The sequence below is a fragment of the Callorhinus ursinus genome, unplaced genomic scaffold (genome assembly GCF_003265705.2).
Source record: "Callorhinus ursinus isolate GAN/ISIS: 27379988/994484 unplaced genomic scaffold, GSC_fseal_2.0 scaffold69, whole genome shotgun sequence".
In the NCBI taxonomy this organism is placed as follows: domain Eukaryota; kingdom Metazoa; phylum Chordata; class Mammalia; order Carnivora; family Otariidae; genus Callorhinus; species Callorhinus ursinus.
The window spans coordinates 1,124,467-1,137,891 of record NW_027397131.1 but is presented as its reverse complement, the minus strand read 5'-3'; the positions used below and the strand labels follow the sequence as shown (position 1 = coordinate 1,137,891).

Genomic DNA, 13,425 nt, shown 5'->3' with positions numbered 1-13,425 from the left:
ATAGACTTCTTATCAGGTGCCCTGAGTTCTTACCCTGCTCTTGCTGGTAACCAAGTGAATTTGATCAAGTTACCTAATTTCCAGTGTTTCATTTTCTTCATCTGGTTTCCCTGTAAGAACATTACTTTCCTTACAGGTCCCACTCAGATAAAGGCAGCTCATTCTTCTCCCCGGGTGTCGCTCCCTGCCTTCCTCCCACACAGGTCCCAGTATCTTGGAATAGAAAAACTTGGTAGTCATTATCCTTTTTCCACACGATGACTTCAGGCTATTTTTCTTTATCACTTCCTAAATGACTCCCCCTCTGAAGCCCACAGCATCTGGTTCTAGCACTCCCTCCCCATCCTTAAAACTCTCAACTACAAACATTCAGACCAGATGACGTCAGCATCCACGTGGACACCCACTCACCACCAGCTCCTTGGCTGCTCTGTTCCAAATAGCTGAGACAAAATTAAAACATGTTTATATCCTCAAGGATTTAACATTTTACCAAGAAGTAATACCAAATGGAACAACTTGAATCTCCTTGTGCCATATTTCACTGGTGCATTTCCATCTAGACCTTACCATCACTTGGAGAAGTCCTTCTTTTAAAATCTTTAAGCTTGGGGCACCTGGGTGGCTCAGCTGGTTAATCTACTGCCTTCGGCTCAGGTCATGATCCTGGAGTCCCAGGATTGAGCCCCACATCGGGCTCCCTGCTCAGCAGGGAGTCTGCTTCTCCCTCTGACCTCTTGTGTTCTCTCTCTCATTCTCTCTCTCTCTCAAATAAATAAATAAAATCTTTAAAAAAATAAAATAAATAAAATCTTTAAACTTAATACTTTGCTTCTTTACCTGGGCTCCCAAAGGCAGCCCCCCAGAACATCAGTCAGTTGCTTATATAGGTATCAATTTGAACCTCCCCATTCCCTTTACTTGCTGCCTCCATGCCCTCCTGCATCTGTTTCAGACACTTGCTGTTCTCTCTTTAAACTGTCTTTCTGGCTTTGCTCTTCTCATCATACTCTCACAGTACATTAGGTCATGTTGGATTGCTAGAAAAAATAGAGAAGTCATCAGACTTAAATGTTCTTAACACTTGCCCTCATTTATGAACTTCTGTGTCTGCACCCATCTTTCTCTTCTGATTTGAAACAAAACTTGTCCTTGCTGTATCCCAAAGCTCATTCATTTTCCTGTTAAGTGTTTGGTGTAGAGTTTTGGGGAAGGGTTTTTTATTTGGTTTTAAGGGGCAGAACATATTTCAAACTATGCTAGGTCTCTTTTAAGTTTCAAGGTTCTCTCTTTTTTTTTTTATTTATTTGACAGAGAGAGACATAGCAAGAGCAGGAACACAAGCAGGGGGAGTAGGAGAGGGAGAAGCAGGCCTCCCGCAGAGCAGGGAGCCCAATGTGGAACTCGATCCCAGGATCCCGGGATCATGACCCGAGCCGAAGGCAGACGCTTAACAACTGAGCCACCCAGGCGCCCTCAAGGTTCTCTTTTTAAAGACCTCATTTTTTCCTGATCGCAGATGTAGCATATATACATTATTAAAAAACAAATAATGTAGAAAAAGTTTACCAGGAACAGTGGAAGTCCAGAAACTCCTCTGTAATTGCACCAGGCAAAGACCCTTTGTTGACTCCACAGCAGTCATTCCTTATCGCCCTGTACCCCTCTGCCTCATCAGGAGAGCCCAGATTTGTTCACATATCACGTATCTTAATAATTCCTGGCTCAAGAATGCTAGTCCCCTACTGTATATTAGTTCGCTTTTGCTGTGGCAATAGACAACCCTTTTAACCACAGTGAGTTAGAAAAACAAACACATATTTCTTGCTCAGGTTATTTAAGGGGAAAGGTTGGCTGCAGCTTTGCCGGGCTCAGCTCAGTTTTAAGTGTCTTCTCATTTCAGGACCAAGACTGAAGAAGCAGCTGTTCTCATGGCAGAAAGTAAAAATTTAAAGCAAGAGGTTGGGGGTGTCGGGGTGAGGAAGTCAAGGGGCATTTAAAGCTTCTACGTGCATGGGGTATGTCAGACTCACGTGATGTTGGCCAAAGCAAGTCACATGTCTACACCCGCAGTCATTGCTCAAGGAAGTGTACTCAGCCTACAGGGAGAGAGAGCACTGCAGAGTCACATGGAAAGGGGTGTGCGTGGGTGGATAACGCTCATTCCCAGTCTACCACATGGGAATTCCATTCCCCTTACAAGTGAATCATTGTCTGCCCAGCATCGCATTTCCGGCCAAATGAGATTGGAAGGGAAGTTCTTGGGGGGCTTCTGAGAAAGAGGAGATGTGTTCATGGGGTAACTTTGTGCCCTTGGAGCATGTAAAGCTGAGTCCTGGTGCCTGGAGAGATGTCAGGTACTGACATGCGGAAGGGTCGGGGGTGCCCCTCACCTCCCTGGGTACGTGCTATTAATGTTCTCTCCGGACGGCTACCGTCCGTTGGCAGCTTGCCTGTGGTCTCTTCAACAGAAGAATCTTGTACTAGAAGTTGCTGAATCTCTGTAGGAATCAGGTTCCTCTTTGCTTAGAACTCATCTGTAGTGAATGAAATTAAGTCAATTCAAAGATAGTTCTTTTGTTAATCACTCACTCTTACATGTGAAAACTTGGGTGATTGAACTTTCTTAAAAGCTTGTGTGCATGCGTGCATGCATGCCAGTGTGTGTGTGCACACGCACACGTGTGTGAGATTTCCTCCTTGTACTTTAGTTTCACCCGCAGTTTTTTCAAATTTGTTCTTGTTAGGTTCCCCCTGTACTATGAGCTTAAGATTGCCTTTGTCGTGTGGCTGCTCTCTCCCTATACCAAAGGAGCAAGTTTAATATATAGAAAATTCCTTCATCCACTTCTTTCTTCCAAGGAAAGGGTAAGATATATAAATTATTTCTATAAATCGCTTGTTAGAAATGTACATCATCACATGGTTTGCGCTATAAAACGAGTGAAACTATCATTTCATGGGGGAAGGTCATCGTTTTGGTTTCTTGACACTACCTGTGAGTCTGTCTGTCTCTCCCCAGGAGATTGATGACTATATTGTCCAAGCCAAGGAGCGGGGCTACGAGACCGTGGTCAGCTTCGGCCGGCAAGGGCTGGCTTTCGCAGCCACTGCTGCAGTCACTGCAGCAGTGAAGGTAACTGTGCAGTTCTGTGTTTTACCCAGTGTCACATTAAAGCCAAGGGACAAAGTCAGGTGGCTTTATATTCCGGATCATTATAAAATTTTGGCAGAATTTTGCTTTTGGCTTATTTTTGTAATGCTGGAAAGAACAAGGGGATAATTTAAAAAACATTTTAACGCATGTTTTTTGTAACGACTCAGTATTTTGAAAGTCTTAATTGATCACAAAATGAGAGCTAGTTAATATAGAAAGACATACCTGAAGATGTCATTTTGTCATAATTTTCCTACTTTATAACCTTAAAGTAAGGTTGAGTAAATCACCTTTAGTAAAGATGACCCATTCTTTCTTTCCCCGTCTCTGGTGTTTCTCTCTCTCTCCCTCTCTCTCTCTTTCTCTCTCGATGGCAATATCTTGGTAGGATTTCTGGCTTACTCCTGCACCCCTACTTCGACCAATTTGAGGTAACTGATTATTCAAAATAAGGCATGAAAAAATTCTGTTCTTAAAACTTGAGATTTTACTTAGCCAGTTACTAATGTCATGTGTTGTGTTTTGCAAGTGAAGTGTATGCCTTCTGTGAAAACTCACATTATGGCTTTTGGATTTCTTTGCATGTAGTATTTAATGTGGTTTATTTTAAATACCGTAGCATAAATGATTTTGGTGTGTAGTATATGGAAAGAAAACAGGCTTCAGATCCAGAAAATGCTGAGTGTGACTTTCTAAATAACTGTTGGTGATTTACTTAACCTCTGTGTTCCCCGGTTGCTTCTTGTATAACATGGGAGAATATTCCTGTCTGTGAGAGGATATACAAAAGCACAGTGGTTGCCAAAATATAGTAGGACTCCAATGAACATTAATATACATGTCTCTCCCTCTCTCTCTCAAGTGAAAGTTTGAGTTTGTTGCTATTAAGTTAAATTGAGATTAAATAGCATTCCAGCTTTTGAGTTAAGCTTTTTCAGCTTGGTTATCTTGAACCAAAATACCAATGCCATGGGAATAAATATTCTAATTAAGTGGTGATTCTATATAATAGTAATGGTGAAGGGATGTCAAATGTTAAATGGGATTTCCAGAATGATCCTTAATTTTTCAGAGTGATCTTTGGCTCAAGTACAGTTAATATGATCAACAAAATTAAAAATCAAAATTATATTCAAATTATATACCCAGAAGTGTTGCATTAAGAATTAAGTGGAAACTTACTAACTGTGCAGCCCTAGCCATGTAAAACAACTGTATTATTAATGATTATTAACTATCAGCACTGTAGTGAAGTATAGTTTGCCTGTTACTTGGCTTTGAAAGGCTTTCTTTTATTACTATAGATATAAACAAATACTAAATAGTAAAATTTTCATCTTATTGAAGGACTGTTTTCCATTTTTAAAAAAGTTGATTTGCTTTTTATTTCTTGCTTAATGAAAATACATGCCTGATTTCCACATGTACTATAAAAGAGCATCCAAGAGATCTAATATTCAACAAGTAGGAATTCTACAAGAGACCACAGATGGCAGTTATCAAAAAAATAATACAATTATATTTCCCAAAACTGAAGGACATGAGTCTCTAGATTGAAAAGGCCCACTAAGTACCCAGCACAATGAATGAAAAAAAAAAGACCGACTGTGAGCAAGGTCATTGGAATATTCCAAAACACGAGAAAGAAGGAAAAAAATTTTAAGGATTCCAAAGATAAAAAGTACGTCACATTCAGATGATCAAGAATCAGAATGGCAATTAAATTTCTAAATAGTGACAATGGAAGCTTGAAGACCAAAGAATAATACCATCCATGAAAACAATCATTTTCACCCTCAGATTCTTTAAAGAGTCAAGCTGTCAGTCATGTGTGAGCTTAGAATAAATCTTTTTTTTTTTTTTTTGAGGCATGCAAAGTCACAAAATTGACCTCCTCTGTGTTCTTTTTCAGGGTAGATGTGCTCTGCCAAATTAGGGACTAGTCCATGAAAAAGGAAACCCACAGGATCTAGGAGACAGGGGGTCCAACACAGAAGGAAGGTGACAGGACTTCTTCCCAGGATGAACGTGCAAACGTGCAAGTCCAGAGTGCACCAGGCCAAAATGGGATGTGATGGGTGCAGGGTGCCAGGACAGGGATCTCAGGGAAAAGCACGGGGAGGAGACCATCTAATAGGTTTAATCTGACGCAGGGATGATACTTAAACTAGTCAGTACATGCTCTGACCAGTCAGAAGACACACTACACACCATGAAAAATGTGCTGGAGGCAATGTTGAGACAGAAGGCAAAGGACAACTAATCAAATGAATACTTTAAAAATGGGGTAATTGTTAGCTCTGGAAAATAAAGTTATATAAGAAAGGAAATATAATAATGGAGCATGACTTGGCCCAGCAGCAAACAGCATGTACATCATAATCCTGAGAATACAGACTGTAGATTGAACAACTGTGATTTTGCTCTATCAGGAAAGTGGGGGAAGGAAAGAAGGAGTTGAAAGAGAGAAAATCCTCACCTGCCAGACAGGAAAGTAGAGGGTTTAATGGTGCCTGCAGGAGGGTGGACAGGAGAACAAGAAAGCTTATTGCTTTCTTTTGTTATAAAATTTAACTTTATTTGACTTCACAAATGAAGTGCAGTTGACCCTTGAACAATCAAGGGTTTCAACTTGTTGGATCCAATTAGATACCGATTTTCTTTCAATAAATACAGTACAGTACTGGATATATGTTATTTTCTCTTCCCTAAGATTTTCTCAGTAACATTTTCTTTAGCTTACTTTATTATAAGAGGACAGCATACAATACATATGACATACAAAGTACATGTTAATCAAGTGTTATCAGTGCAGCTTCCAGTCACCAGTAGGCATATTAGTTAAATCTCAAGGGAGTCAAAACTTAGACACAGATTGTTTACTGCCTGGTGAGTTGATGCCCTAACCCCCACGTTGTTCAGGGGTCAACTGGTACAGGTCTTATACCCCCCAAGAGGATGCTTTCTGAATTTTACATATTTAAAAGCATCATTCAATATGATTCTATGGCATAAAAACTAAAAATTAAATTTCAGCTTGAAACATTGCTTAGAAAATATGGACATTTTAGAACATTGTTCTGGGAAACAGAAAAGCATACAAATCCTGTTTTTCCTCCTCGCTTTTTTTTTTTTAAGATTTTATTTATTTGACAGAGAGACAGCGAGAGAGGAAACACAAGCAGGGGGAGTGGGAGAGGGAGAGGGAGAAGCAGGCTTCCCACTGAGCAGGGAGCCCAACATGGGGCTCGATCCCAGGACCCCGGGATCATGACCTGAGCCGAAGGCAGATACTTAATGACTGAGCCACCCAGGCACCCCTCCTCCTTACTTTAACACTTAAAATGTCGTTTCTAGTCCTGCTACTCTGTGAGACACCTTCCTACGTACCATGACCATTTCATGGGGTATTTTTTACTTGGACATACGGTTACTACTTCCAAACCCTCTTTGTGGGGACTCAGAAATCCCCACTATATTATCTTATCCTCATTCTCCTCTCTTTTATTTTTATTTTCTCCTTTGCTGTGATCAGCATTTAGCATCCTGTGTATTTGTTCAACATCGGTTTGTTTAATGCCTACTATATGGCAGGTGCCGGGCATGCAGCCGTGGGCAGGACAGACACAGTCCCTACTCTCACAGGCTGCTCTCTAGCTAAGTGTCTGTTTTCATTAACTGAAAATTGTATCTCGTCTTGGGTTGCTAAGAGCTTTCCCCCTGCCCTCCCATTATTAAAATAAGCATTAGCTCATAGAAATGCTTTCCTTCAGAAAGGCTATAAAAGCATTTCTTCTTTGTGATTCATTGTTTGTTTTTATCCGTATATTTAGCATCATAAAACCACCTCCCCACTTCAAAGTCAGGAAATAGAGAACATAGGAATCATCTAAGTTACCACTGCAAATCAGACACATGTCCCATAATTTGAATTCATTTTGGAACTTTCCCTTTTCGTTTGTGATGTGGCGGTCCTTTTGTTATCAAGATCACTGTGTGTGAGGTAGCCCTTGCCATCCTCAGCATGAACACAGTGTATGTTGGCTTCAGCCATCCTGGATTTTATTCATTAGAAATAGTCATTAAATATGCTGAACATAGCATTATGTTAACACTATTTGCCTCAAGTTGTACTGTGCCTATTTTCGTGTAAGTGAAATTAGTTTCATCTCTGGAGATGTCAAAGAAAGGCACTATGATGGAAGAAATCACTGAACCAGACACTTACACTAATGAGTAAATTGAAACTGATAGAGGAAATAGGTCAACTTTAAGGAGAAACTTCAAGAAAGCCAGTAGTAAAGCTTGAGAATTAAAGATTTTTACAACCTATAGTTTGTTAAAAATATCTTTCAGGCTAAAAATGACTGGACTCTTGGTTGTGACCTTTAAAGATCAGTAATACCCCTGACTAGGATTCCCAGGTTGAACCACCTGAGCATGTTAAAGATGAAAATAGGAATCTAATCAGAACATTTATTACACCCATAAAGCAATTTTCTGAAAATGTTACTCAGTTCTGTGACCTCATTACCAGGCATCTGTTTGCAAGGTCAGTGTACAAGTTTATTTTGGCTGAGCAAAGCATAAACATAGGAAGGACCTTCAAGGATTTTGCTGAGGATGTTCAACATTCCATAGCTTTCACATGAGAAATGCAGGTGGCTTTTTACAGATGAGCAACACAGATAAAGGACAGAGGAAGAAAAGTACTGTTAGTCATATTAACTATCTCTGAATTTTCTCTGGCAGCCTTTTCTTGATGAAAGCAGATACTGTTTAAAAAAAAAAAATCAATTATCACAGAAATTAGAGCCTTACAGGTAAAATTGCTAAAATCCAATAGACTATAAATGACGATGACTAGGTCAAAATCCTGATATCTTGCTGTCTGCTTTAATAGCTTTCTGTTTGTGAAAGGATTTGAGGATATTCAGCTGCTTTGTATCATGCGTTTGTCCAGACAATGGAAAGAAGGGTCATACTATTTTCCCTACAATCTAAGGAAGCAGACTGTTATAATGAATATTTAATTTACTAATAGTCTAGTTACCTGCATTTTCTAGCCCGATTCTGCCCTCATTAGTCATGAGATTTTTGGGCAGACCATCTGCATTGATATCTGTAAGTATTAATTTTCTCACCTATAAATCAAAGAAATTGATGTAAGCACCTGATTTCTAAAACCTCCTATAGCTCTGAAACAGTGGTTGGTCCTCACTGGGAGGGGATTTTTGCCCCCAAGGCAACATTTGGCAACATCTGGACATTTTGGGTCATCACAGCTGACAACGAGGGGCGTTGCTATTTGTGTCTAGGGGCTAGAAGTCAGGAATGCTGCGTAACATCCTACGATCCACAATGACCCAGCCCAAAACAGCAATAATGCTGAGACTGAGAAAGCTTCATCTAAAAAGTATGAGTCAGGGCGCCTGGGTGGCTCAGTTGGTTAAGCGACTGCCTTTGGCTCAGGTCATGATCCTGGAGTCCTGGGATCGAGTCCCGCATCGGGCTCCCTGCTCAGCAGGGAGTCTGCTTCTCCCTCTGACCCTCTTCCTTCTCGTGCTTTCTATCTCTCATTCTCTCTCTCAAATAAATAAATAAAATCTTTAAAAAAAAAATAAAATAGCACCAAAAACTAATGATATAATATATGGTGATTAACATAACAATAAAAATTTAAAAAAATAAATAAAATAAATAAAAAAAATAAAAAGTATGAGTCAGAAAAAGCTAAAAGGATCTATGAATATGTATAGACAGTGTTGGTGTGGTGGGCTACAAATGATTTTATTTTCTCCTTCATATTTTCCTCTGTTTACAAATGTCCTTTGATAAATATATATTGCTTTAATCTTAAAACCACTAAAATATATTATTCACTTAGTACAAATGCAGTCAGTTCCATTCTAGGCTTAATCAGATTAATTCTCAAATGTCCTTAGGGGAAAAGGAGATTTCCCTAAAATCTTGGAACTAACCTTTTCTGCATTTTAATGTAATATGTCAAAGATCAACAAGAAATAGAGCTTAATGGCTATTCATTATTGAACAGTATAGTAAAAATTATTCTGTAGGAGATTGGTTGTAAGATTACAAAGACTGCTGATTATGTTTTTAAGTTCCTTTTTTTTTTAAGATTTATTTATTTTTATTTGAGAGAAAGAGCGTTCCAGGAGAGGGGGATTTCTCAAGTAGACTCCCCACTGAGAGATCATGACCTGAGCCAAAATCAACTGTTGGAGGCTTAACGGACTGAGCCACCTAGACACCCCTGTTTTTTAAACTCTTAATTAAAAATATGAAGAGAATAGGTTGAAAGCTTTTTGTTTTTAAAGATTTTATACATTTATTTGAGAGAAAGAGCAAGAGAGAGAGAACAAGCAGGGGAGGAGAGGGAGAAGCAGACTCCCCGCTGAGCATGGAGCCCAGCCTGGGGCTCAGTTCCAGGACCCAGAGATCATGACCTGAGCCAAAGGCAGACACTTAACTAACTGAGCCACCCAGGAGCCCCAGTTGAACGTTTTATCCTAAAATGCTGATAGGTATGGTAAATTCCCCTTATTTAACACAAAATATAATAATTTTAAAGTAGCGTTTACCCAGGAAATTAAGTATTTAAACAAAGGCAGAATTCTTTGAGAGTAACAGAGTTAGAATTAGTCATACATACAAGCTCCCTTTTCTCAGCTGAAGAATCTTTCCCAGAGCATGAATGTGTTAGATCTGAACCCAAGGGCCCAACCCAGTCAGCTCCTACAAGTGTTCCCATTTTATTTTTTTGTTTTTTTCTTAAAGATTTTATTTATTTATTTGACAGAAAGAGACACAGTGAGAGAGGGAACACAAGCAGGGGGAGTGGGAGAAGGAGAAGCAGGCTTCCTGCCGAGCAGGGAGCCCAATGCGGGGCTCGATCCCAGGACCCCGGGATCATGACCTGAGCCGAAGGCAGATGCTTAATGACTGAGCCACCCAGGCACCCCAAGTGTTCCCATTTTAAATGGATGTCTGGGCCTATCCAAATTCAAACCCTAAGAACTGAGTCACCTGAAGGGTTTAGGAAACTCCTGCTAGTGAGGATCAGTTTTAATGTAAAATATTCTACAAAATAGTTTTTAATTACTTTGATTTTTGTGTTCTCATCATAATCTTTCTGTTATTTTCTCTTTGATTTTTAGGATTTTTTTTAACATAACCAGTGTGCCTACAATTCTGTAGAGAATGGAATCTAAAATCTGGAATATTGACTTACCTTGTAGATGGGAACTCCCTTCCTCCTTATTGACTAATGACCAAAAGTGCTGTTTCCACATATCTTTTCCTCTTCGAACTAGAACCTTTCTGCGTTTTTCTTATACTTTTGGCTTCATAGTATATAAACCAAATAGAAGAAAATAAATAAAGCATTATTAATTTAAACAAAACCTCAATACATTTTAGCATTGTTACTGACAAGTGACTATAATGCCCTACTTGTGCCCTCAAAATAGAGAAACAGTGTTTCTTTTGATTATGGGAGTAGGGGATTGGATGCAGGAGAAATGAGCAGGAAACAGATCAGAAATTCTTACAGTGCACACATTACAATTAAAACTTCACTGTAAAAATAGAAAATGTTCACTTGGAGAGTTGTAGCCAGGCATTGGAAGAAATGAAAGGAAATCAGGATCTCATCCAGTTTATAATAAACAGTATTCAAATCTAAAAAAACAAAAACTTCACTATACCATCTATCTGTAATTCTAATTTTGTAATATTGAAAAAATTGTTGAGAAAAAGAATAAAATCACCCATCCCATCTGCCTCAACATCATACTGTTTTCATTTTTGCATATTCTCCCTGTCTGCTTAAACCATACTACATACTTGCAACCATATTGTGGATATGATTTAGAATTCTGAGGTCGGCAGCGGGGGGTTTCCACTTAACATTTTATTTTAAACATAATTTCTTTGTTAATGGGCTTTTTGTGCTGAAGATATAAAAATTGGAGGGAATAGGTCTGCCTTTAAATGTGATTATTTTATAATTACACTTCTTTAAAGTGGTCACATTGGTCACTTTAAAGTGGTTACAGACTTAGAATTTATATAATGTTTTTGAAGTTCTCAATACTGTATTAATTCTCCCTCTTCCCACATTCATTCTATTCTGGACCCATAAGAAAATATACAGTGGAAGACCCACTTTTTTGAGGTGGTAATGGCTGTTGAAGTGTTGGGAGTCCTCAAAGAGTGTACACAGCCCCCTTTTGCTTTTCCCTATGGTACTTGGCCTTCCTTGAAGCCTTGAGGATATTGATAATACTTGGGGCTATAGGGTTGGTTATTCAAGAGCTCTGTTAAAATCCAGATACCTTAGGGTTGGTCAGTGCTCACCTTTAATCAACCTGAAGCAAATCCCTGGTGGATGGTGTGGTCTACCTGTGTGAACCCATGATCACACCTGCAGTTCCCTGCCCAGCCTCTGCTTCTGCAGTCCAGTGTCTATGGAGAACTTTCGAGCAGTCAAGAGCAATGAAAAAGAAGAGGCATCAAAAGAACATTTAGTTTACTTATTATATGCTCACTATCAGGGCCATACCAGTCAGTAAACTAGGAGAATGGAAGAAGCCTAAAATTAGTCACTCTCCTTTAGTTTCTGAAATGCCTTCTCTGTAGACAGGGTATACACAGCACAACAGTAGAACTGACAAGAATGTGTGAGTTCATTTGTGAGGTATGCTATTAAAGATACCAAAGTTTGTAGATGATACAGTGCTAGATTGATTCAGTGGCAGTTTGACTTATTTGCATTCTGAGATGTTCCTTCTTGAGTGGGAAGGTTTGGCAGTCACAGCCCACCTTGGAAATTGCACCTGAGTCTTGTAGCGGGCATCACAGATGTGTATGCCAGTTGTCTTCTGTTTGGCAGTAGGTAAGAAGTCAAGAATTACTGGGAGAGGGCACAGAAATACAAAGGGGGGATAAAGAGAATGACCATTCTGAGAAAACAAAGGGTCTGTTTCAGATGTGCGCTGGTCACTTCCTTCTAGTGCATCTCTGATGTCTTCTCTCCCCTATATCTTTTAAATGGTATCTGATTAAAAGGAAGAAAGTATAATGGATTAAACCATGACAAGAATGTTTAAAGACAGGGGTGCCTGGGTGGCTCAGTCGTTAAGCATCTGCCTCCGGCTCAGGTCATGATCTCAGGGTCCTGGGATCGAGCCCCACATCAGGCTCCCTGCCAGGCGGGAAGCCTGCTTCTCCCTCTCCCACTCCCCCTGCTTGTGTTCCCTCTTTCGCTGTGTCTCTCTTTGTCAAATAAATAAATAAAATCTTTAAAAAAAAATAAAAAATGTTTAAAGACATGTGGAACCCAATTATTTTTATTGAGAATATAGACCCTTTAACAGTTTCTTCTCACAATTTAAAAAAATGTAGAAATACAGAGCCTAAGTGGGGTATAGAAATGGCATTTGGTTTTGGGGCACCTGGGTGGCTCAATCGTTAAGTGTCTGCCTTTGGCTCAGGTCATGGTCCCCGGGTCCTGGGATTGCACCCCGCATCTGGCTCCTTGCTCGGCGGGGAGCCTGCTTCTCCCTCTCCCACTCCCCCGGCTTGTGTTCCCTCTCTCGCTGTATGTCTCTCTGTCAAATAAATAAAATCTTTAAAAAAAAAAAAAATGGCATTTGGTTTTAACATAATATGATATCACTAACTCAGAGTAGCTGAATCAAGATCTTTTTTCAGCGTAAAATACAGTAATGTCCAAATGTTTATAGTGCCTCAGGTTTTGAAATCTAGAGCTTGAGATCTGCACCATTAGGGATGAGTTTCTATAGTACAATTCTAACTAGAGGCAATCATAAATTCACACATGTGAGAAGAAATAATAAGAGTAAAAAAACCTTTAGAAGAATATTTTTAAAACAGAAGAAATGAGTCATCTATGCTATGCAAATTTTTTAAGTCGGTAAATTTAGAAATTATTTTTTCCTTTATATTTGGGAAAGAAATGTAGTTAGGTCTATAAAGTTCAGAAATGTCCTTTTCGGAGCTGGGCAGTGATGAAAATTATTGAATTTTCTGCAGTGTTGGAAATGTTCTCTATCTGTGCTATCCAGTACCGTAGCCACTCACTACATGTGGCTATTGAGCATTAAAATGTGCAATTGAAGAACTAAATTGTTAATTTTTGTTAATTTTAATTTAAATTTAAATACCCACATGTGCCCAGTGTACAAATGGAGAACATATCCATCACTACAGAAAATTCAATAATT

General features: G+C 39.3%; 1 protein-coding gene across 3 annotated transcripts in view; it reads left to right on the top strand.

Annotated features, from left to right (window-relative positions):
• The window catches only part of REEP3 (receptor accessory protein 3), a 103,257-nt gene that overhangs the window by 77,412 nt on the left and 12,420 nt on the right, over positions 1 to 13,425 (top strand). For all 3 annotated transcript variants that reach the window (XM_025850170.2, XM_025850168.2, XM_073886208.1), the window contains exons 4-5: positions 2,748 to 2,868; positions 3,023 to 3,136. In XM_025850170.2, the coding sequence (XP_025705955.1) occupies positions 2,748 to 2,868; positions 3,023 to 3,136 (235 nt within the window). The remainder of the gene's footprint in view (positions 1 to 2,747; positions 2,869 to 3,022; positions 3,137 to 13,425) is intronic.